General features: G+C 38.8%; 1 protein-coding gene across 5 annotated transcripts in view; it reads right to left on the bottom strand.

The window, feature by feature from the left end:
• XRCC4 (X-ray repair cross complementing 4) overlaps positions 1–26960 on the bottom strand; it is a 293362-nt gene that overhangs the window by 48316 nt on the left and 218086 nt on the right. For 4 of the 5 annotated variants that reach the window (XM_047870967.1, XM_047870938.1, XM_047870960.1 and 1 more), the window contains exon 8: positions 17231–17354. In XM_047870967.1, the coding sequence (XP_047726923.1) occupies positions 17243–17354 (112 nt within the window). In that variant the 3' untranslated portion in view covers positions 17231–17242. Of the gene's footprint in view, positions 1–3937; positions 4045–17230; positions 17355–26960 lie in introns of all 5 variants that reach the window. The other variant, XR_007154765.1, reaches the window with a different exon arrangement.

Genomic DNA, 26960 nt, shown 5'->3' with positions numbered 1-26960 from the left:
GGGGAAGGGAAGGAAAAAAAAAGTTAGAGAGGGAGGGAGCCAAACCATAAGAGACTCTTAAAAACTGAGAATAAACTGACGGTTGATTGGGGGTGGGTGGAAAGGGGGGGTGGGTGATGGGCATTGAGGAGCGTACCTGTTGGGATGAGCACTGGGTGTTGTATGGAAACCAATTTGACAATAAATTTCCTATTAAAAAAAAGCTTAGCAATATGGAGGTCAGTGTAGAGCTTGATATGGTTTTATTAAAAGTAAATAAGCTTGGTCTCTTGTGCTGCAGGGAATCAAAGAAGGCTTGCTGCCCCACTTTGGGAAGCAGTTCAGTGGAGCAGCAGCAGCTTAAAGAAACCTATTCCAGGGAGATAAAGGAGTGAGCAGTGGCCCACAAAAGGAGCAGAGACCCAAGCTCTAAGCCAGATGCTTGGCTGAAATGATAAACAATGACCAAGACCCACTTGCAGAGAGAAATCAACAGTCATATGGAGTGAAGACTCAGGTCTTTGTTTTGGATATATAAAGTTAATAAAAACATGTGAGGGTAAATATCTTTTCAGAATAATGATTTCTTTTCCTTTCAATATATACCCAGAAGTGGGATAGCTGGATCACATGGTAGTTCTATTTATAATTTTTTGAGGAACTTCCACATTATTTTCCATAATGGACATTCTCACCAACAGTGTGCAAAAGTTTCCTTTTCTCCACATCCTTACCAACACCTATTATCTTTGGACTTTTTGGTGATAGCCAATCTAAGAAGTATGAGGTGATATCTCATTATGGTTTTGATTTTCATTTTTCTGACGATTAGTGATGTCAACTACCTCTTCATACACTTGTTGAGCATTTGCATGTCTTCTTGAAAAAATGTCTATTCAGGTCCTTTTCACATTTTAAAATCGAGTTATTTGTTGTTCTGGTATTGAGGTGTATAAAATTCTTACATATCTTGGATATTAATTCCTTATTCGATATGTGATTTGCAAATATTTTCTCCCATTCCATAGGTTGCCTTTGTATGTTGTTGATGGTTTCCTTTGTTGTGCAGGAACTTTCAAATTTTACTGTGGTCTCATTTATTTATTTTTGCTTTTGTTGCCTGTGCTTTGGTGTCAATTCCAAAAAATCATTTCCAAGACCAATGTCAAGGAGCTGACCCTTATGTTTTCTTCTAGGAGTTTTATGGTTTTAGGGCTTACATTTAAGTCTTTAATTCATGTTGAGTTGATTTTTAGGTATGGTGTAAGACAAAGGATCCCATTTCATTGTTTTGCATGTGGCAATCCAGTTTTTCTAAGACCATTTATTGAAGAGACTATCCTTTTCTTATGGAGTATTCTTGGCTCCTTTGTCAAAAATTAGTTCATTGCAGCATTATTATTCACAGCAGCCAAGATAGAGAAATGAGTTGAATGAATAACCAAAATGTGGTATAAATACACAATGGACTATTATTTAGCCTTTAAAAAGAAGGAAATCCTGCCATATGCAATAATATGTATGAAACTGGAGTACATTATGTTAAGTAAAATAAGCCAGATACAGAAAGATAAATATCATATGATTTCAATTAAATGTTCAATCTTTAAAAAAAAAGTCAAACTTATAGTAACACAGAGTGGAATAATGGTTATCAGAAGCAGAGGGATGGAGGAAAAGGGGAAATACTGATCAAAGGTCATAAACTTTCAATTACAAGATGAAGGAGTTCTAGAGATCTAACATACAGCATGGGGACTATATCAGTAATGTTTTGTAGACCTGAAATTTGCTAAGAGAGGAGATCTTAAATGTCCTCACCATACACACACAAAAGAGTCTAACTATGGGAGGTGATAAATAAGTTGGTTAGTTTCATTGTGGTGATCATTTCACAGTACACACACATATATCAAACAATGTATTATAAAAAAAACACATTATACTGTACACCTTCAATATACACAAAGTTTGTCAAAAATAAATAAACAAAACTCAGAAAAAAATAGTAAAATTAATATGATCTCATTTTGAGCCTTAACATTGTTGGGACTTGGACATATGATTTGTACATAGAAATGTAAACTCTTGAACACTATAAATGCTAAGAGAGTCTGATATAATTTAGACCAAGCTTTCATGTCAGATTCAGTAGAGGGTTTGTTCTAGTAACAAGTCAGTGGGCCTAATCAACAAAACTTCCCATGCCTTATTGCTCTTATAGTTACCGTGATAAAAATTTAAATCATTAACCCAGAAAAATCTATTAAGTATCTACTGTGCACAAAGCAGCACTCTTGGCAAAGGAGATTATAGGGGAGTACAAAAGAGACTAAGTCCCTCTTCTAATGGTGTTTGTAGTCGGGTGAGAGGAGACAGACAACAAACAAATGAACACATATAATATGCCAGGTCTGAAAACTGATGTGGAAAATGATGAATGAGAGCAAGAGAAACAATGGTGTGGCAGGTAATGCTAGAAGGGTGCTATTTTACATAGGATGGTCAGGGAAGGCCTCCCCAATAACATGGAATCTGAATAGAAACATGAAAAAAGTAAGAGAGTGACTATGTAGCTAATCTGAAGGGAAGAGCATTCCAGCCAGAGAAATAGCACATTCAAGGCACCGTGCTGACATGACTGTGGCTGGAAAAGGGATAGGGCAAAAAAAAAAAAAAAAAAAAAGGGGGAGGGCTGGAGGTAAAGCCACAGAAATGGAAATGGAGCTGGGAGCAGATCACTAGTACGTTATAATTAGAGATTAGAGATTATGGACTATAGATTACAATTGGAGATTAGAGAGAAATAGATGAATCAAGGATGTCTCCAAAAGTTTTTGCCTGGGCAACTGGTTGAATAGAGTTGTTATTTATGAAATGGAAAAGGTTGGTAAATAAGTATGTTTGAAGAGACAATAAAGAATTTAATGTTAGAGTTACCATGTCATTTGTACATCCAAGAAGAGAGGCCAGGAGGCAGTTGGCATTTTTCATCATGTAAAGTTACTTAAAGTCATGGACTAAATGAGACCACTTAGCCAATAATGTAAAGAAAAGAGATCTGAGTACCAATCCCTTTATAGAGACTGAGAAAATTAGGAGGAAGCAAAAAAGTCATAAAGAAGGAATAGCCAGTAGAATAGGAAGATAACCAAGAGACAACAATGAATCAGAGATCAAGTATGTTAAGTTATCAGTGTTTCAGTGTGACTAAGATGAGGCTAGAAATGACCAATGACTTTAGCAACTTGAAGATCCTTTGTGACTTGATAAGAACTCTTCGGTGGAGTGGTGGACATGATGGCTACCGGAGCGGGTTTCAAGACAGGATTACAGGGAAGGAGGCAAACCATAAGAGACTCTTAAATACAGAGAACAAACTGAGGGTGAGTAGGGGAGAGAGGAAAATGGGTGATGGTCATTGAGGAGGGCACTTGTTGGGATGAGCACTGGGTGTTGTATGTAAGCCAACTGGATAATAAATTACGTTAAAAAAAAGACAGGATAAGAAATATATCTATAGCACAGTTAAGACTGTGATTTGAAGATTTAGACACATTCTAAATCTAGAATGGTTCATTCATGATGTAGAATAATCACCTATGTATAAGTCAACTCACGGTGAGAATTAGTGAGCCTATTTAAAAAAATCATCAAAGATGCCATAGTTAGTTCCAAGTCATGGGATGAAGACACAGCACCAACAGCAACAGAGGGCATAAGCTGAGGAGTGATCTGTCTACGGGTTTTCATTCAATTACTCTTTGAAGCTCCTTCTAGAAAAGTGGAAACTTGTTTTATAGTTCTGAGAACTGAGGGAGGACACCCAGTAAATCTGTTGATATAGTCTCCAGAACTGAGGCCATCAGAAAGACCATCTCAATGACTATTTTTCTTAAGTTGCAGTTATACGGAATCAATTTACTTAGTTTTATCCTATTTAGATTTTTGTTCTTACCTTGGCACTCTGGGGTAACATTTCTGAGCGCAACTAGTAGTGAGTTTGTTCTTGATGGGCACATTTCTCTAGTTTGTGAGTTATGGGCCAAGAATGGAATGGTAGCTCTGAAAATAAAAGCCAGGCACAAAGAGGTTTGTTGTTAACCTTCATGAAGGGCCTTATAGCAGTTTAAGTATCTCACCCTTCTGGGACTAAAGACATCATGCTTTCCCATGACCTGAAATGGAAAATCATTCCACTGTTTCTGGGACGGCACAGAACACACACCATGTGAAGCAGTCATAAAATATTTTACTTGTTTTATCTTACTTTTTCCTCTTGCTAGTTCCCTTTATTTTGGCAGGAGGTGGGATGTGATGACCTAAATTAGGCTTTTCCACATCTAATTTCCAGATTCTGGGACCTAAGTTTTACTTTCCTATTTAAAAACATATGAACTTCCAGAAGTTATCCAGAAAGAGTCCCACTGAAGGCAAATGTCCTATCAGTTTTAGCTGGTCTGAAACAAATTTACTGGAATGGGATTTCCATTACCTCTCGAGCAGATTGGTCACATGAAGCAAATTTACAGTACAGTAAGTGGTATTTCCTGAGGTGATGGATCTCCCATCTAATAGCCTCCGAGCGCAAGTCTCATGAACCATAATGCTTTTTGCATACAAGCCTGTAAATGCCCACTGCAGATTTTCCCACATAAGCGTCTTCTGCATACAAGGTTCTAAAAGTCTATGGCAGGCAATTCAAACAAAATTGTGTTCACTTCTCCTCACTTTTTTCCTAAGCTTACACCCCTGGGTTTTTGTTAACATTTAAAAAAGATATTTAAAACTGCACTTCAGCCACCTTGTAAAATGAAAGAGTACATTGTACAGGCACCAAAGGTACACGTCAGTGCTTTTATCAAATTCAGGGTCCTGCTCTGCCGCACTAATTGGAACCATGTGTTGAAAATGCAAGACAGGATTTTTTCAGCTGTTCTTTAATTAAATGGAATAAAATAAGGACTAAACCTCACATTGCTTCATCAAGAGAGGCTGCCGGGTTGTGCTACTAGACAGGACTGATAGAGGATCCTGAGTGGGGATGCTGGCACCCGTGTCAGGGCTCCAGGGACAATGGTGATTACTTTAATATTGAAGATATTCTCAATGATTCTATGATACGATTTAGCCACATTCACAGATTGCCTGGTTGCAAATGCTTCTCTGATAAGGAGAGGAAGGCAAGTGATAGCAAGCCTAATTATTTTCAAGTGCACTGGAAGATTGACTCATGAAGATTTTGTAAAATATTTTCATAAAGTTCGGTCACTGCAAAAATCATCAGTAAGGTGGAAAAAGTGCCTCCTCATGCACTTGCCCACTGAAATCTGTGGAGAAATAGTGGCCAACAATGTGTGTGTCTACTAGAAAGACAGTGGAAAATACAGTCTCAAGTTTTCTGTTGAAACTTGAAAACAAAATGTAATTTGATTTTTTAAAAAGTGTGATTTCTGCCACTTTGTTTTGAGGAAAAGGATACTCTATACCTTTTAATTGTCCTGGGATCAAAATCCCCGGGAAGAAAAGGTTAGTTCACAATGTCTCCTTTCAGGATTGAAGCCCATCTTTCACGATGCTTTATGTTATTCAACATCCATTGAATGGCACCAGTGTATTGAACTCTACTCCCTCCTTCCTGTACAAGTTCTGGATCCAGAATGGGTACCTTTGCATAAAGTATTGAAGCTTTAGGAAAGAAATGTGGATATTGCTTCCAACAGCACAGTCGCACCTACGGCCTCCAGAAAGAGGTGTCAGAAGTGAATTAAAGAGGACAGCAACAGCAATTCCCCTAAAGGTGTATATAAGCAGCATTCTGCAGGACATGGGAATGTCAAAGCAGGGCTGAGAATGTTCAAGGAAGAAAGCCAATTCCACAAAAGGTTAAAAAACCCTGAGATCACTCTTAAAGGAAATGATGAAACCACCCCTGCTTGTATCAAAGCCCAAGGCCTGGGCACTAGAAAGGGGTCTCTCTGCTGTGGGCTGGTTGTGTCACTCTACCATCAGGAGTCTCTCAACTTGCAAAGACTGTTGGCAAGCTTTAATCAGTGGATACTGCTTGGTCTGAAGCAGAGTTTGACAGTTTTCCAGACAGGCTGGGAACAGCATCAGAGAGTTACACAACCTGCAAAGAAGTGGGAGACGTCTGGGTGCATGTGGTTGTGCCCTTAGATGGCCTTCGGATTGCCCTTTCAAAAGCACAAACTGAATCAGGTCACTCCCTTTCTTCTCTTAAGATCATTCTATAGTTGTTCATTCACATAATCAGTGGGGAGTCTACACTGCCTTCTCAGGCTCTCACTGCATCTTTTTCCCCTCCCTTCGCTCCAGCCACAAAACACTGAAGATGCCACACCCGCCCATTTCCCTAAAGTGCATCTCAGCCACCTGGCAAATCCTCAATCATCCCAGAAGTTCAGCTCAAACTTCATCCATCTCCTCTCTGGGGTTTCCCTTGGCCATAACCTCTTCTTCCTATACTCTCCCAATAAAGTCAGAGCAGGATGATTCTCTTTTGTGCCCCCTGAACTTCCGGGGCTCCTCTCTTAGAGCACTTACCAAACATTTGATTGTGTACAGGTCTGCCTCCTTCCTTAGTCTAGACTTCCAGGCACCATGAGACATGATGGTGTTACTCATCTTTATATCTCCAGTGCCTGGCAGAGTGCTTGGCACAAAGTGTTCACCAAACACGCGATGACTGAATAAACACATACACATGTGGACTTGTGTTCTTCTAAACATAGTTGAGAATTGTGTGTAAGCTCAAGGGCACAGGGCAGATTCCGGTGTCCTTGCACACAGCCTGAATTTCAAATTCTTGAGATGAATGATTACTGACACAAAGGACAGTGACAGTGAAACACACACTGAGTTATTATCGCTGAAAAACTTGTAACATTTGCCAAATGTAGGCAATTATGAAAGTTACTGATATCGTATATGACAGATTAGGGCTACAATGGAAAAATCAAACAAAGATAAAAATGCTCTTCAGGAAAGGCATTAGTTTATATAGAATTCCTCAAGAAAATACTAGGATTTGTTTTATTATATAGTTTCTTTCCTCTCTCACCTTCTTCAAATGTCATAATTCTTGCAGAAAAATTCTTGTTAAAGAAGCAAAGACTTTGGATGACATATTATTGAGTCTGAAAATCTATCTCCAAGTCAGAAGTAACTACACTTTGAGATTCCAAATCATATAAAAGATAACCAATTGTGGCCCATAAAGAGCTGCAATTTCATCATTTGAGGGACATTATGAATAAATAAATGGATGGGTGAATACATAAACACATTTAAAGCTCTGGGATAGATTTTTCTTTTCCCTAGGTAGCATTTGGACTATATTCCAATGTTTAGACAGACACACAATGTTTTCCTCTGGAGTTCATCATTTTTTATACTTTGGTGGCAAATGTGCCTCCCCTGATAGTCATTATCATTTCTTTAGATAAGTCAATACATTCAATTAGATCTTGCTTTGCTTAGAAGTCATGCCATCTTTTTAACATGACATTGCATAAATGGTGAGGGATAGACACCGCCATTTATAAATGCAGTATTTTAACATTTAACACTAGGGAAAATGTTACATGGAGATACGTTGCATGACTACTGGTAAACACATAGGATGATCAGAATAAAGAGACAGAGAAACAGTTCTTTATGAGAAAATAACAGCAACTGGGGGAAAGCTGAGAGCGGAGGAAAGAGGGAGATGAGAGCAAAGGGATGGACGTCATAGCAGGAAGCTGGACTCTTAAGGTGACAAGTTGCCAGTGGAAAGTTCATACAGTAGGAAAGCCAGAAGGCTTTAAAGAATAGAGTTATGGCAAAAATGGAATATAAATCGCTCATTTTCTTTGAGGTAAACTACCTCTCTCTGATCCAAACCTTCCACAAATTCTGCTACACACAGACATTTCTAAGTGCTTTCGTCACGGAATTCAGAGGAAAGGAGGGAAGTTTCATGGCTGAGGTAGCATGGAGCAGAGAAAGAAGAAAATCAGTTTTATTATAAAACATAAGTGAGACTCAGAGCCCAGTGGAAGCAGGAATTCAGAGCAGAAATGGCCACGAAAATAAATTGCACAAGAATTCGTAAAAGTCTCGGGAAAAACGCAAGACTTTAGAAAGGAGCAAGGATAGGAAGCTTGAGCTAATAAATCTCAGAGAGAGGGTCAATGCAGCTGATCCACTGTATGCTGATTTGATAGTGCAGTAGTAACACTCATGGTAAGGGCTTCTATACATGCTCTACTTACTGTGTAGCAGACATTGTGTTAAGTGCTTTATCTGCATTATCTTATTTAATTCCCATTGCATGGATGAGAAAACACAAGTTCAGAGAAAATAAGTATGTTGCCCAGAGTGAGATAGTTAACAGCTGGCAGTGTAGAAACTTGGCTTACTCTCGTCCCCAAATCCACACTTGTAATTCCTACTTATTCTATTATCAAATTCCAGCTAGAAGACACCAGATTTTTATGCCATGTACATATTAACAGCTACTACAAATGTAAAGTTGTCACTGTATGTTATTCTATATGAGTAACTATATTGGTCAGCTATTGTCAAAATACCGTGATATAACAAACTACAGCAAACCTTAGTGGCTGTGAGTAGTAAGCAATTGTTCTCACGCTCATGGTCAGCATGGTTGACTGTAGTTCGGTCTATCTGGATTGGGCTCAGATGGATCGCTCTTCTAAAGGTTTCAGGGTAGTGAGCTCGACTCCAGTTTAGGACTGAGTTTATTTCTGCTCCATGATCTCATCAGAGGCCCAGGCAGCACGGGCTGCAGCTACCTGGGGCATGTTCCTCTCACAGCAGAGATCAGAAGCTCCCAGAAGAAAAAGCAGAAACACATAATGCTTCTTAACTTCTGGGCACAAAAACTGGAATATTTTTATTTCATCCACATTTTATAGTCCAAAGCAAGTCAATGGAGCAGTGATAGTGGAGAGTAAATATTTACTGACAATAATTTAATCTTCCATAGTAATGTAATTACTTCTCTGTAAACATAGTTCTTGAGAGAAATATACTATATTATATCTTTCAAAGGAGCAAAGCAAGATTGTTCCCAATATTACTCAACAGGGGCTCTGGAATATTTCAGATGAACTCCCTAAATGTTTGCAAAGCACAATGACAAAGCATATTTCTCCCATCATCACTACCAGCATCTTGTCCTAATAGGGATCCAAAAGTTTCACAAAGTCTTCTTTCTTTCTTTTTGTAAGTTTTTTTTTTAAGTTTATGTATTTATTTTGAGAGAGAGAGAGAGAGAGAGAGAGAGAGAGAGAGAGCGCGCGCGCACAAGTGGGGTAGGGGCAGAAAGAGAGGGAGAGACAGTTCCAAGCAGGTTCCACGCAGTCAGCACAGAGCCCTATGTTGGGCTTAAACTCACGAACTGTGAGATCATGACCTGAGCCGAGACAAAAAGCAGGACACTTAACCAACTGAGCCACCCAGGCACCCCTCACAAAGTTTTCAATCAGATCATAATTGAGAGAGCAGAGATAGAGAGAAAGGGAACCCTTGTCATCACATAAAAACACTACAATTTGATAGAGTTCCTTTTACTATTTGGTAAAATCAAGAAAAAATATATTGCTTTGTATTCTTTAAAGGATTAGCATAGGTATTAATCTACCAATGATGGCAACTTTGTGACACCTTACACTTAAAATTCATTCCTAAGTAAAATTTATAGTACTATCCTATGTTGCCAAAGATCATAGACATTTCATACTACCATTCAGATCCATCAATACTTTAAAGACACATCTAATGTAAGATCTTAGCTATATATAATGGCATTTTAATGAATTTTAAAGTTTTATTATAAAAATTATGTAAATTTTAATTATAAAAGTGGTTTTACTTTCCCCTCTTATTCAAGTTTGCCTATACCAATCTAGATGAAAACTCTCCTGAAATGTTCTATTAGTGGTAGAGTTAACTAGTGACAGCTTGTTAACTGAAGATAATAAAAATTGATTAAAATGTCCAATGGAGAATATATTTGATTTCCTTATTAATTGGGTACTTTCTGCTTTGCTTTATGGAACCATTTCACTGGTAAGTCCTCAGAAAAGGGAGCAGTGAAGTTTAGACATATGTCTACACTGAAACAGGCTCTGAACTACAGAATGACCTGCATCTACTCCAGGCACCGGCTACTCTCCCAATCAGTCTCAAGGGTCACAGGGCACCTCTGCTCCATTGTGCTCTGCAGCCTTCTCTTTCTTCCAGTCAGTCTCTGTGCCAACTTACACATTGGCTTTTTCAGGGAACTCAAGTTCAGCCACGCAGTGAGAGTCACATTTCTTTCCCTGGCCTAATCAGCTATGGCTAGGGTTGGGGACGTGGAGCAGGGGCATGTGCATAAAACATGGGTTCTATATTGGACACCCCTTGTATACCACTTCAAAATCCTCAATAGTAGTCATTTCTTTGGCAATCAGTTCCAGGCAGGCTTTGCTCTACTTCAGGCACGTAAAATTGGTACCTGTGCTCCTCTTGTTTCCTGTCCAGGGCTTCTCTGAGACTGCAGCTTTGGTCACCTGCAGGGACCCCGCTACATACTAAACAGGGGCAAAGTGAGGTATGTGGGAACAATGCTTCCAGGCCACTCTTGACCAATGGGAAACAGCAACCCATGGATAAATGTTTCTCCCTTTTGCTCCCAGATGTATTGTTCTGAGGTGACTTTCAGAAGGTACCTCAGAACATCCTGGTGGGGTGGAGCATATCACCCACAGGGTGGGCTGCCTTGATAAGGCATCCTTGCACTCGCTTTTCCTCCTTTCCTTCTAAGTGCTTCCAGTCTAGCACTCCTGCTCCCTAGCATCATATTCCCGAATAAATTGCCTGTATGCAAGCCCTTCAGAGGAATGCAGAGTATGACAGATTCCTAGAAGGGTCTTGTATGAGCAGGTTCCAAAAAAATTATCTAATCCACCTACATATAGTTGACTGGCTGTGTTATTTCTAAGATTGTAATTAAGCTGGAGACTGTCTTTAAACCAAAAGTAAGTAGTTCAGGTCTAGCCTATATTCCACTTACTGGAACAGTAGCCACAAAAATTGCTCCTGCCCTTGATAAGACCATCCACTATCAAGATAGGTGTAGGCTCCAATCACTCTCTCCTGTCCTGAAGAATCAAGAACTTTTAGGGACAAAGAGACCCTCACTGAGAAAATACAGTTCTCTGTGAGATTTTGAGATGAGAGTTTAGGACAAAGGACCTCCAAAAGAGGGAAGAAAAATCAACATATAAACAACAAAATTCATATTACAGAGGAAAATCAGAAAGTAGTAATAACAGTTGGTGAATAACATGACATGTGGATAACTGAAAGGAAGAAAGTAAGTACAAAGTACACTCGTGAGTGTGTTTTTGGGGGAGTAGATCAGAGAGGTGGAAATTAGGACAGGAGACGGATGGTCAGTTAGGAAGCAACCATGAAGTTCTTGGCATGTATGTGTCAAAGTATCCTTTCACAGTTATTAATATATGGAGAAAATCACAGCAGGCTTGCTCACAGAACACTTGCAAATGAAATCTGCCCTCTTGAAAAGCATTCACCAGGAGTTTTCAGAACACCAGTGAAAATTTTTAATTCAAACAATAGGTAGAAATGGATAAATAGTGACTATCATTCTCCCTTACCAAATGTGTTAACTACTTATTTTTTTTTTAATTTGCTGATGTATAGGTAAATTCATGAGGTCTTTCATGAATTTCGAGGTCACCTATTTAATTTTATTTTATTAAAAATGGATTCTATAAATTATACTAAGTGTAAGACTGAGAGACACAAAGGGATGAGGGTTGGCTGCTTCTGCAAAGTATCAGTCAAGGGACCCACTGACTCGTTCTCCTTTCTCAATCCCAGATGTCTAAGAAGGGCCCCACGACCCGAAGATTTCTGGCAGTATATATCTTCCCGTGGGAGTGCCAGTCTGAAATGTGGAGCACAATTCTTGTTATATCTTTATTACAAAACTTAGCTTCATATTCTAAATCCACCTGGCTAACATTCCTCCTGGAAAGCCTTCTAACTTGTTTCCTTCATTCTGATGATTCACAATTACAAACTTGAACAGTAACCCCAAGCCCCTACCCCCAGGACCTTCTGCAATCTCTTCTGATCTGGCATACAGTTTCATTCACAGCATACGTTCCTCAACCCTACTGATTTCTCTTAGCCTCCCAATAGGATTTTTTTTTTTAATTTTCTGTGGATCTTCACCCATAAACTTTTTGTTCTTTTCTTTATGACACTTACGCTACCACTCCTTGATATCATAGTTTTTCAGATACTGATTTTGGGCCCCAATGTCAACTCCCTTCCATATACTTGACTCTTTGAGAGCAGGCCCAAATTTCACTTACTAGAATATAAGCTCCACAGCAACAAACCATACATATTATTCACTGCTGCATCTAGTGCCCAAAACAGAGACTGACACAAATGCTTAACAGATATTTGGTGAATGGATGGAATTATCCGTAAATTCTCCACATGGCCCAGTTCTGTTTTTTGTTTTTGTTTTGTTTTGTTTTGTTTTTTTTGTGTGCATAATGGATCCTTTATAAACATTTATTGAGCCAAATTTACCCAATAAACAGCTGTTTGGCTCCAAAACACAGGGTCTAGTATTTTATAAATTTGAGTTATATGCCATTAAGAAAAACTTGTCTAAAGTAGTTTCCTGACCTTTTAAAACTACATAATAAAGACATCTCTTCCTGAGATGGGACTTTTTCTTCCATGAACTTCCTTAATGAGGCCTAAGTCATACCATCTGATCCCAGGGCCAAGAATTATAAATTTTAAGCTGAAAAAAAAAAATGTCACCTTGTTTTATAACAAAGGTCAAAAAAGTAAAAAACCAAACAAAATTCATGCTGCATTATAACTTAATTCTTGTGCCTTCAATTTCAGTGTTTTTCTGTAACAATCTGTTTTTGAATATAAACAATGGAAAAATGTGAGGAAAAATCATGGCATAGAATGACTAGAGCTGCACATCTTAACACCAAATCGATAGATATCTGTCTACGCGGAGCACAAAATGTAAAAATAGCCCTTCAAATTCTCCATGCTTGATATAAAAGAGGGAACCATAACTATGTACTACTTATGCTTTGTTCTAACCAGCTGAATCAATCTGACACAAAACAATGGTGGAAAAGATACACTGCTCTGGAAAAATATAATCAAAATCTTGTAAACATGAGCTTTATAGATTCTGTTGTTACGATTACTTAGGAAACATTTTCTGTACATCATCCCTCTCTCACCACTAGTGGGTTAATAGCCACAATTCTGTTTTTCTTCTTCTCTTTCACTTAAAAAAAAACTTTATATGTAAGTACACACACACACACAATAGTTGTATATTAATTTTGGTTATTCAGAAGAGATAACATTATTTTGAGATTCTAGTACTTTATGTACAAAATTCCCTTGGAAAGGTCCAAGGCAAATCTTAGATTATCTGGGATTCATAGTATAGTGAAGTTTCTATGTAACTGAGCAGAATTTTAGACTTTATAATTATGTTTATTGTATGTATGTGTGTATTTATTTATTGAATTTTAGAGAGAGAGAGAGCATGAGTGGGGGAGAGAGGCTGAAGGGAAGAGGGGGAAGGAGGGAGGGAGGCAGGGAGTGGGAGAGAGAGAGAGAATATGAATCTTAAGCAGGTTCTACACTGAGCATAAAGCCCAATGTGGGGCTTGATCCCACAACCCTGGGGTTGAGACCTGAGCTGAAATCAAGAGTTGGCTGCTCAAGTGACTGAGCCTCTCAGGCACCCCTATATTTTCATATTTCACATATTTGTATCTACATTTATTTTAAAGTCTTCCTTCTTAAATGGATGCCACTATGGAAATAAAAATGTGGTAAATTTCTTTTTTAAAGAATTTTGTTGTTCCATTGACTGAATAGAATCTTGTTCTGATATAAACAATAAAGTGTAATTTCTTTCTGATTCTCTCTCTGTAGTCAAGCCTACACGCATAAATATACATGTATATATTATTTATAATTAAGCACAAAAGGTACTTGAAGCTTTCTAAACAATTATTTCTCTGTGTCAAATCAACTAAGTTTCAACCTTTTCCTAAGTTTCTTTCAAAACAGTTTAATAACTTAAAGAAACATTTGAGTGGCTGTTTTGTGGAAGACATGCATTTATTCATTCAACAAATGCTTAGTAAGCCTTTGTGAATCTAGCCCTGTTGTACGAACTGGAAGATAGATAAAACAGATGGCCATGCCTCTGCTATGATGGGGCTAACTTTCTATTAGGAGACAGGCAGACACAGAGAGAGAGAGATGAAAAAAATAATTCTGTGTGGTGATATGCACAGTGAAAAAATATTCCAATGGGACAGTGACTGGGAGTGTGCACATCTTTAGAAAGGGCATTTCAGGGAAAGTACCTCTGAGGAGGTGACATATGATTCTAGACCTGAAAGATGAGAAGAAACCAACCATATGAAGATGAACATTCTGCCCAATACAATGGTTGTGAGATCTGACCTACTTGAGGGGCAGTAAGGAGCAAGGCAAGCAAAGAGAAAAGAGCAGGAAACCAAGGGTAGAGATAGGTAGGGGCCAGATCATATCAAATCTTGTAAGCTGTGGTACGGAGTGTGAACTTTATCCAAAGACCAGTGGCTTACTATTGGAGGGTTTCAATCCAGGCAGGGAAACGCTCTTTCCTAAAACTTAAAAAATTCAGTTTGTGTGCATTGTACAATAGGAGATTGGCAGGGAGACCAGTCAGGGGGCACATGTAGTAGATAGTAAGAGAGAAGTAGATAGAATCAAGCTATATTTTGGAGGTAAAAATAACAGGATGTGGGAGAAGAGGGAAACAAAGGTACTGATCAGGATTCCTGGGTTTTCAGCTTGAAGGGACCAGGTGTCACCGTAATTTGTTGGGTGGGGAAGAATGGAGAAAAAAGATGATTGGGATGTAATCAGACCTCTGCTTGAGATGTGCTTAAACATCCAAACAATCATCCAACGCAGGTAGATGTACTCAGAGTTTTAAGAACCTCCTTTTGCAAAAAATTAATGATAAATTATACAGCTGACCCTTGAACAACAGGGGTGTGAACCATGCAGGTCCACTTATACACACATTTTTTATCGTACAGTACTATAAATGTATTGTCTCTTCCCTATGATTTCTTAGTAACATTTTCTTTTCACTAGCTTACTTTATTGTGAGAATACAATATATAATACATATAAATACAAAATATGTATTGACTATATTTTCAGTAAGCCTTCTAGTCAATAGTAGTCTCTTAGTCGTTAAGTTCTTGGAGAGTCAAAAATTATACGAAGATTTTTGACTACACAGGGAACCAGTGCCCCAACCCCAGCACTGTTCAAAGGTCAACTGACTCTACACATATATGACTGTGGAAACAGAACTATTCTAATTTTGGAGATATTAGCATGCAAATGGTACTTAAAATCACAGAAATACTAGATAGACAAGGTAGGTAGTGAAAAGAAGAAGGCTGAAGAATAAACCTGAGGCACTAAAACACTTAACTCTGGGCCAAAGAGCCTCCGTGTACAAAAAGAAAGAGGAAACAAACAACATATGTCAATGCAAAAGTCAAGTGAAGAAAATGTTTACTGAGAAGTGACCGACTATGTCAGGTGTGTAGCTGAGAGGCTTAGTAAGAGGAGGACTGAGAATGGACCAACTGTTGAATTTATCAACATGATGGTCGCTGTTAACTTTGAAACCATGGAGAAAAGGGATGTTCAACTGGAGAGAAGTGAAGACAAAATGAGAGGGTAGGAGGTAGAAACAGTAAGTATGTTTTTAAAAAATTGTGCTAGATGTTATTGAGGATTGATAAGTAAATATGACATGGTCATTATTTTTAAAGAGGGTCCTTAATGTGTAAGAAGTCTTTTATCAACAATCTCTGAAAAGGACATGTTTTTTTTAAATATGAAATTTATTGTCAAATTGGTTTCCATACAACACCCAGTGCTCATCCCAATAGGTGCCCTCCTCAATGCCTATCACCCACTTTCCCCTCTCCCCCACCCCCCATCAACCCTCAGTTTGTTCTCAGTTTTTAAGAGTCTCTTATGGTTTTCCTCCCTCCCTAACTTTTTTTCCCCCTTTCCTTCCCCCATGGTCTTCTGTTAAGTTTCTCAGGATCCACATAATAATGAAAACATATAGTATCTTTCTTTCTCTGTATGGCTTATTTCACTTAGCATAATACTCTCCAGTTCTACCCACATTGCTACAAAAAGGCCATATTTCATTTTTTCTCATTGCCAAGTAGTATTCCATTGTGTATATAACGCACAATTTCTTTATCCATTCATCAGTTGATGGACATTTAGGCTCTTTCCATAATTTGGCTACTGTTGAGAGTGCTGCTATAAACACTGGGGTGCAAGTGCCCCTATGCATTAGCACTCCTGTGTCCCTTGGGTAAATTCCTAGCAGTGCTACTGCTGGGTCATAGGGTAGATCTATTTTTAATTTTCTGAGGAACCTCCACACTGTTTTCCAGACAGGCTGCACCAGTTTGCATTCCCACCAACAGTGCAAGAAGGTTCCCGAAAAAACATGTTTTTGATACAAAAAGGGGTTACATTTCTATCAATAAGCACCTTATAAAGCCTGCTACTATAATAAAGGAAAAAGGTAAGCTAAATAACATATTTTATTAGGAACATAAATCCTCAATGTATCAAAAATTTTATCATCAGATTTTGAGGTTGCTTGTGTATGAACTAAAAATAAATTTTATACATCATTTCACAAATTAAAATGTTCAAGCATCATTGTTCAGAACATGACTATTCAAAAAAGAACTGTAGACATTTTCTTTGTCCTTTTTCCAAAATCTTCCTAGACAGGATGTTAGACAGCTACCACATATAATATGTGTGAACTGAATATGATAAATGTGTCCTTTGCAATACAAAGTCTGAGATTTTATGTAATTATAGGCATGGGAATGAATAGTTTAGAATAATGTACCACTGTCATCAAATCATATCTTCATATACATGCATAATCCATTTTGCACAATGGTTTCGATTCAGTGTGTATGTAATTAAATTGTAGGGTACAGTAATAGCTGCTGCTGAGTTGAAATCTTGCTTTCTTAGTTTAAAGAAATGAATAGAAAACATAGTCTAGTGAACATCAAAGTACCTTTTGAGACAGTTAAATCTCATCAAAGAGGTCTTCTGAACTACTGTTTCTTAGAGTTTCTAAAGACATGTTTTCAGTTGAGCTGTGCTCCTTTTTCAACTTCTCAGGTTGTGGAGGATCAAGCCTAGAGAAAAAAGAAAATCAAGATAATTTTAGTCTAAAAAATGCCATTTAGAGAAAAAGAAAAATAAGAGATATGTAAGCGAAATAAAAAGTTAAATTCTATTTCAGAATTGGTTTAGAGACTTACTTCCCTATGCTGCGTTAACATAAAAAAAAAGAGATGAAGAGAATCTAATTACTTTAACTGTTTTTAGAATTAATCCGTCTCTATTCTGAGCTAACAAAAAATCAAGGGCCTAACAACAATACTCAAAATTAAGGTCAAGAAATAAAATATCTTCTATGTTGTCTTTTTATGCCAAGATACAAAGGTTCTCAAGCCATTTCTTCAGTAATCCCATCACAATTTATAATTCCTTAGACTCCTTTAAAATCTACCTATTGGAGTTGCGGCAAGATGGCGGCTTAGGAGGACGCTGGGCTCACCGCACGTCCTGCTGATCACTTAGATTCCATCTACACCTGCCTAAATAACCCAGAAAACTGCCAGAGGATTAGCAGAACGGAGTCGCCGGAGCCAAACGCAGACGAGAGGCCCACGGAAGAGGGTAGGAAGGGCTGCGAGGCGGTGTGTGCTCCACGGACTGGCGGGAGGGAGCCGGGGCGGAGGGGCGGCTCGCCGGCCAAGCAGAGCCCCCGAGTCTGGCTGGCAAAAGCGGAGGGGCCTGACGGACTGTGTTCCCACAACAAGCGCGACTTAGCGTCTGGGAGGTCATAAGTTAACAGCTCTGCTCGGAAAGCGGGAAGGCTGGAGGACAAAGGGAGGGAGAGCTGCTGAGCCCCCTGACAACAGAGCTCAGTTTGGTGGGGAACAAAGGCGCTCGCCAGCGCCATCTCCCCCGCCCATCCCCCAGCCGAAATCCCAAAGGGAACCGGTTCCTGCCAGGGAACTTGCTCGCTCCGCGCAAACACCCAACTCTGCGCTTCGGCGGAGCCAAACCTCCGGCAGCGGATCTGACTCCCTCCCGCTGCCACAGGGCCCCTCCTGAAGTGGATCACCTAAGGAGAAGAGATCTAAGCCTGCCCCTCCTGCCCCCGAGCACCTTGCCTACCCACCCCAGCTAATACGCCAGATCCCCAGCATCACAAGCCTGGCAGGGTGCAAGTAGCCCAGAAGAGCCACACCACCCCACAGTGAATCCCACCCCTAGGAGAGGGGAAGAGAAGGCACACACCAGTCTGACTGTGGCCCCAGCGGTGGGCTGGGGGCAGACATCAGGTCTGACTGCGGCCCCGCCCACCAACTCCAGTTATACACCACAGCACAGGGGAAGTGCCCTGCAGGTCCTCACCACGCCAGGGACTGTCCAAAATGACCAAGCGGAAGAATTCCCCTCAGAAGAATCTCCAGGAAATAACAACAGCTAATGAGCTGATCAAAAAGGACTTAAATAACATAACAGAAAGTGAATTTAGAATAATAGTCATAAAATTAATCGCTGGGCTCGAAAACAGTATACAGGACAGCAGAGAATCTCTTGCTACAGAGATCAAGGGACTAAGGAACAGTCACGAGGAGCTGAAAAACGCTTTAAACGAAATGCATAACAAAATGGAAACCACCACAGCTCGGCTTGAAGAGGCAGAGGAGAGAATAGGTGAACTAGAAGATAAAGTTATGGAAAAAGAGGAAGCTGAGAAAAAGAGAGATAAAAAAATCCAGGAGTATGAGGGGAAAATTAGAGAATTAAGTGATACACTAAAAAGAAATAATATACGCATAATTGGTATCCCAGAGGAGGAAGAGAGAGGGAAAGGTGCTGAAGGGGTACTTGAAGAAATCATAGCTGAGAACTTCCCTGAACTGGGGAAGGAAAAAGGCATTGAAATCCAAGAGGCACAGAGAACTCCCTTCAGACGTAACTTGAATCGATCTTCTGCACGACATATCATAGTGAAACTGGCAAAATACAAGGATAAAGAGAAAATTCTGAAAGCAGCAAGGGGTAAACGTGCCCTCACATATAAAGGGAGACCTATAAGACTCGTGACTGATCTCTCTTTTGAAACTTGGCAGGCCAGAAAGAATTGGCACGAGATTTTCAGGGTGCTAGACAGAAAAAATATGCAGCCGAGAATCCTTTATCCAGCAAGTCTGTCATTTAGAATAGAAGGAGAGATAAAGGTCTTCCCAAACAAACAAAAACTGAAGGAATTTGTCACCACTAAACCAGCCCTACAAGAGATCCTAAGGGGGACCCTGTGAAACAAAGTCCCAGAGACATCACTATAAGCATAAAACATACAGACATCACAATGACTCTAAACCCGTATCTTTCTATAATAACACTGAATGTAAATGGATTAAATGCGCCAACCAAAAGACATAGGGTATCAGAATGGATAAAAAAACAAGACCCATCTATTTGCTGTCTACAAGAGACTCATTTTAGACCTGAGGACACCTTTAGATTGAGAGTGAGGGGATGGAGGGGATGGAGAACTATTTATCATGCGACTGGAAGCCAAAAGAAAGCTGGAGTAGCCATACTTATATCAGACAAACTAGACTTTAAATTCAAGGCTGTAACAAGAGATGAAGAAGGACATTATATAATAGTTACAGGGTCTATCCATCAGGAAGAGCTAACAATTATAAATGTCTATGCACCGAATACCGGAGCCCCCAAATATATAAAACAATTACTCATAAACATAAGCAACCTTATTGATAAGAATGTGGTAATTGCAGGGGACTTTAATACACCACTTACAGAAATGGATAGATCATCTAGACACACGGTCAATAAAGAAACAAGGGCCCTGAATGAGACATTGGATCAGATGGACTGGACAGATATATTTAGAACTCTGCATCCCAAAGCAACAGAATATACTTTCTTCTCGAGTGCACATGGAACATTCTCCAAGATAGATCATATGCTGGGTCACAAAACAGCCCTTCATAAGTTTACAAGAATTGAAATTATACCATGCTTACTTTCAGACCACAATGCTATGAAGCTTGAAATCAACCACAGAAAAAAGTCTGGAAAACCTCCAAAAACATGGAGGTTAAAGAACACCCTACTAACGAATGAGTGGGTCAACCAGGCAATTAGAGAAGAAATTAAAAAATATATGGAAACAAACGAAAATGAAAATACAACAATCCAAACGCTTTGGGACGCAGCAAAGGCAGTCCTGAGAGGAAAATACATTGCAATCCAGGCCTATCTCAAGAAACAAGAAAAATCCCAAATACAAAATCTAACAGCACACCTAAAGGAACTAGAAGCAGAACAGCAAAGGCAGCCTAAGCCCAGCAGAAGAAGAGAAATAATAAAGATCAGAGCAGAAATAAACAATATAGAAACTAAAAAAACTGTAGAGCAGATCAACGAAACCAAGAGTTGGTTTTTTGAAAAAATAAACAAAATTGACAAACCTCTAGCCAGGCTTCTCAAAAAGAAAAGGGAGATGACCCAAATAGATAAAATCATGAATTAAAATGGAATTATTACAACCAATCCCTCAGAGATACAAACAATTATCAGGGAATACTATGAAAAATTATATGCCAACAAATTGGACAACCTGGAAGAAATGGACAAATTCCTGAACACCCACACTCTTCCAAAACTCAATCAGGAGGAAATAGAAAGCTTGAACAGACCCATAACCAGTGAAGAAATTGAATTGGTTATCAAAAATCTCCCAACAAATAAGAGTCCAGGACCAGATGGCTTCCCAGGGGAGTTCTACCAGACGTTTAAAGCAGAGATAATACCTATCCTTCTCAAGCTATTCCAAAAAATAGAAAGGGAAGGAAAACTTCCAGACTCATTCTATGAAGCCAGTATTACTTTGATTCCTAAACCAGACAGAGACCCAGTAAAAAAGAGAACTACAGGCCAATATCCCTGATGAATAGGGATGCAAAAATTCTCAATAAGGTACTAGCAAATCGAATTCAACGGCATATAAAAAGAATTATTCACCATGATCAAGTGGGATTCATTCCTGGGATGCAGGGCTGGTTCAACATTCGCAAATCAATCAACGTGATACATCACATTAACAAAAAAAAAAGAGAAGAACCATATGATCCTGTCAATCGATGCAGAAAAGGCCTTCGACAAAATCCAGCACCCTTTCTTAATAAAAACCCTTGAGAAAGTCGGGATAGAAGGAACATACTTAAAGATCATAAAAGCCATTTATGAAAAGCCCACAGCTAACATCATCCTCAATGGGGAAAAACTGAGAGCTTTTTCCCTGAGATCAGGAACACGACAAGGATGCCCACTCTCACCGCTGCTGTTTAACATAGTGCTGGAAGTTCTAGCATCAGCAATCAGACAACAAAAGGAAATCAAAGGCATCAAAATTGGCAAAGATGAAGGCAAGCTTTCGCTTTTTGCAGATGACATGATATTATACATGGAAAATCCGATAGACTCCACCAAAAGTCTGCTAGAACTGATACATGAATTCAGCAAAGTTGCAGGATACAAAATCAATGTACAGAAATCAGTTGCATTCTTATACACTAACAATGAAGCAACAGAAAGACAAATACAGAAACTGATCCCATTCACAATTGCACCAAGAAGCATAAAATACCTAGGAATAAATCTAACCAAAGATGTAAAGGATCTGTATGTTGAAAACTATAGAAAGCTTATGAAGGAAATTGAAGAAGATTTAAAGAAATGGAAAGACATTCCCTGCTCATGGATTGGAAAAATAAATATTGTCAAAATGTCAATACTACCCAAAGCTATCTACACATTCAATGCAATCCCAATCAAAATTGCACCAGCATTCTTCTCGAAACTAGAACAAGCAATCCTAAAATTCATATGGAACCACAAAAGGCCCCGAATAGCCAAAGGAATTTTGAAGAAGAAGACCAAAGCAGGAGGCATCACAATCCCAGACTTTAGCCTCTACTACAAAGCTGTCATCATCAAGACAGCATGGTATTGGCACCAAAACAGACACATAGACCAATGGAATAGAATAGAAACCCCAGAACTAGACCCACAAACGTATGGCCAACTCATCTTTGACAAAGCAGGAAAGAACATCCAATGGAAAAAAGACAGCCTCTTTAACAAATGGTGCTGGGAGAACTGGACAGCAACATGCAGAAGGTTGAAACTAGACCACTTTCTCACACCATTCACAAAAATAAACTCAAAATGGATAAAGGACTTAAATGTGAGACAGGAAACCATCAAAACCTTAGAGGAGAAAGCAGGAAAAGACCTCTCTGACCTCAGCCGTAGCAATCTCTTACTCGACACATCCCCAAAGGCAAGGGAATTAAAAGCAAAAGTGAATTACTGGGACCTTATGAAGATAAAAAGCTTCTGCACAGCAAAGGAAACAACCAACAAAACTAAAAGGCAACCAACGGAATGGGAAAAGATATTCGCAAATGACATATCGGACAAAGGGCTAGTATCCAAAATCTATAAAGAGCTCACCAAACTCCACACCCAAAAAACAAATAACCCAGTGAAGAAATGGGCAGAAAACATGAATAGACACTTCTGTAAAGAAGACATCCGGATGGCCAACAGGCACATGAAAAGATGTTCAGCGTCGCTCCTTATCAGGGAAATACAAATCAAAACCACACTCAGGTATCACCTCATGCCAGTCAGAGTGGCCAAAATGAACAAATCAGGAGACTATGCTGGAGAGGATGTGGAGAAACGGGAACCCTCTTGCACTGTTGGTGGGAATGCAAATTGGTGCAGCCGCTCTGGAAAGCAGTGTGGAGGTTCCTCAGAAAATTAAAAATAGACCTACCCTATGACCCAGCAATAGCACTGCTAGGAATTTATCCAAGGGATACAGGAGCACTGATGCATAGGGCCACTTGTACCCCAATGTTCATAGCAGCACTCTCAACAATAGCCAAATTATGGAAAGAGCCTAAATGTCCATCAACTGATAAATGGATAAAGAAATTGTGGTTTATATACACAATGGAATATTACGTGGCAATGAGAAAAAATGAAATATGGCCTTTTGTAGCAACGTGGATGGAACTGGAGAGTGTGATGCTAAGTGAAAGAAGCCATACAGAGAAAGACAGATACCATATGGTTTCACTCTTATGTGGATCCTGAGAAACTTAACAGGAACCCATGGGGGAGGGGAAGGAAAAAAAAAAAAAAAAAAGAGGTTAGAATGGGAGAGAGCCAAAGCATAAGAGACTTAAAAACTGAGAACAAACTGAGGGTTGATGGGCGGTGGGAGGGAGGAGAGGGTGGGTGATGGGTATTGAGGAGGGCACCTTTTGGGATGAGCACTGGGTGTTGTATGGAAACCAATTTGTCAATAAATTTCATAAAAAAAAAATCTACCTATTAACATGCATTTTAATCTCTTAACATCAGAAGGTTCTGCTTACATGAATTTCTTTTAATGGTCTTTTGACTGTTAGTGTGTCTATAATAGTGACTTCACATTTTAGCAGTGCTGAAATGCTGTTGGTCCACACTCATTTACTGAATCTATATATCTTTATTTAGTAACTAGATTTTATTCAGTGTCAGTACTGGAGTTCCCACATCAATGGAATGACCTCTGTATTTATGTAAATATTCTCTCTGAGACCTAGGATAAAAAGAATGATGATCACTGACTGTTAAACAGATTTATAAAAAGGTAAGCTGGTAGGTAACAGAGCTCAATCAGAAGGATCCCTGAATAAATGTTGTCAGTGGTTCTTTATGAACCTAAATAAATTATGATATTGAAAAATTAACATTGACAATCAGAGTGGCTTCTGGGGCAGTAATGACTAAGATGAGTCAACACAGTAAAACTCAGTAATGCCACCACATTTCCAACCTCAAAGGCAGAGGAGGAGTCATAGCAGATCGGTATAGATGAAAGAATGGGACTTGAGGTCAGGAAACAGATTTGGATCTAGGGGCATTTCTTATTAGCTATGTGACTTCAGACAAGTCATTTAACCTAACTGGATTCTGTTTTCTCACCTGGAAATATGAGGTGACATCTGCCTCGGAGGTGGTCTGAAGATGAAATGAAGTGTTGTATATGAAAATGCCTTTAAATTTCCACAAAAAATTTGGAAACTATTATTATTAGCTGCTAATGCTGCATGAACAAAAAGCTCCTGCTAATAACATCTTTAATTTAAAAGAATAACCACTGAAAAATCCCCAAACATTGAGTATGTTTAGATTATGAGTATTTCAGAAATCCCGCACCCACTGTTTCTTGTCTTTGTTTTTTTTGTTTGTTTTTGTTTTTTCTTGCACAGAGAACTAAAAATTAATCTGCCACAGGGTCCTCTTTTGCCTCCTGACTGCATACAATCAACCGTGGTTGGCTGCCACTAAACCTGGGATGTGTTCTGTCTTATCCTGAGCAAGCCAAGTTCAGACAACATTATGCTCACAGGAATGCCAAGGTGCTAGGCATTGATGCATTATGAAGATGACAAGACCTCCCTCTGGGAACTTTAATGTTAAAATTAACAGTAAATATGGACACAATTATTGTGACATAAAATTAAATAGCTAAAAATATACTCTATAGAAGGAGAAACTGTTACAGTAAAGAACAAAAGTATAATTATTACTAGCCCTAAATGTCTTAGAGTTGCTTTTTCTCCTCCTGGCAAGATAGAAAACTGAATTTTTTTCAACTTAAATTTTTTCAGACTTTGAAAAGTCTTTAATTTTGTTTGTAGTTTACAACCAGAACACAAAGATCAATCAATTCAGCTTTTAAAAACTGTCATAATACAAAAGGACCACTGTGAAGTGACATATCTGAAGGAAATAGATTCTTAGTGGTCCATTTATGATTCCCATCTCCTTCTAAAGTCACAAGAAGCTAACAAATTATATTTTGACTCTTTTGGCCTTAGTGTCCAGGGCATAACACATGTTCAATACAAGTTGTTGAATGAATTGAAATCATTGTTCTATAGCTTTCATATCTGTCGTAAGTCAACAGGGTAAATTTAGAATTCTTCCCATAGCCAAAAGAAAAGTTTGATCATTTTTATAAGTAATAAATATTTATTGTACGACTTGTGAATTAAAGAAGAATGATAATGATAATAAGAAACCACCTTTGTAGATTTCAATGCTGAAGAAGAGGACTTTTTCAAATAAAGGGAGTAAGTGAAACTAGATGATGACAGCTTTACTAAAAGATGAGTTATGTTCTCAGTAATATAATTGCAGAAAGTTCTGTTTTATTAGTTTGATTCCACACTATATTACAGCACACACATGCACATAACACACACAGGAACTACAACCCAAATCAGAACTGCACTACCACCATCTAATTAACAGCGAATAATGTAGATCAAAAGTTAGAATTGTCAAAAGATGTATCTCATTCTGGGAAAGTTTCTCTAAAATTTTAGAATGAAGATTGGCTTCTCTTTTAACTTTCTGGGAGTTGAATGACCAACATCTTTTAAAATGTTATTCCAGCTACTGGCTCCTTTTGTAAGGACATTTTCTCAGCCAAGTTTCATATTGGTATTACCTTGGATGGAGTATCAACCGTTTCTTATTCAAATGAGAAACATTAGTATTGCTTGGAGTGAATTATGTGCATTTTGTAGCATATTCTGAGAATAGTATTTCTGAAACATGTCAAGGTGCCAATCTGAGCAAAGTGAGAGATCCAAGAAAATGTGCAATGATTGATGGCACTTTGACACTTGAAAAATCATGCTTATTTGACCATGACACAAACAATGGTTCTGACATCAAAAATCAGGGGCGCCTGGGTGGCGCAGTCGGTTAAGCGTCCGACTTCAGCCAGGTCACGATCTCGCGGTCCGTGAGTTCGAGCCCCGCGTCGGGCTCTGGGCTGATGGCTCAGAGCCTGGAGCCTGTTTCCGATTCTATGTCTCCCTCTCTTTCTGCCCCTCCCCCGTTCATGTTCTGTCTCTCTCTGTCCCAAAAATAAATAAACATTGAAAAAAAAATTAAAAAAAAAAATCAAAAGTCAGTTTTTATGTAGTTTAACTGTATCTCTACCCACACAATACACATAAAATTTAGGACAATGTCTTTAGGATCTTAGGATAGAGATATTTATTTTTGGTTTTGGTTTTTTTTTTTAAAGCAGAAAATGAAACCATAAAGACTGGTAAGTTCAATTACATTGGAAGCATTAGAAGTAAGTACTGGTAGGGGTGCCTGGTGGCTCAGTCGGATAAGCGTGTGACTTCAGCTCAGGTCGTGATCTTGTGGTTTGTGAGTCTGAGCCCTACATCAGGCTCTGGGTTGACAGCTCAGAGCCTGGCGCCTGCTATGGACTCTGTGTTTCCTTCTGTCTCTACCCCTCCCCCACTCACACTCTGTCTCTCTCTGTCTCTGTTTCTCTCTCTCTCTCACAAAAATAAATAAAACATCTAACAAAATGTGGGAAAAAAAGAAGTACTTCTATTCACACTTAGAGAAAATGAAAAGATAAGTTACAAACTGAAAGGAGATATTGCAACATATGCTACTAATAGAGGATTACTATCTAGAACTCCTATAAACATTTAAAAAATCCAACCTAATTTAAAAATTTATGCCAAAGACCAGAGGAACTTCCAAAAGGAGGGAACAGTGGGGCCAAAAAGCATACGATAATAATAAGT

This window comes from Prionailurus viverrinus, chromosome A1, assembly GCF_022837055.1.
Source record: "Prionailurus viverrinus isolate Anna chromosome A1, UM_Priviv_1.0, whole genome shotgun sequence".
Taxonomy (NCBI): Eukaryota; Metazoa; Chordata; class Mammalia; order Carnivora; family Felidae; genus Prionailurus; species Prionailurus viverrinus.
This window is presented reverse-complemented; position numbering and strand designations above follow the sequence as displayed.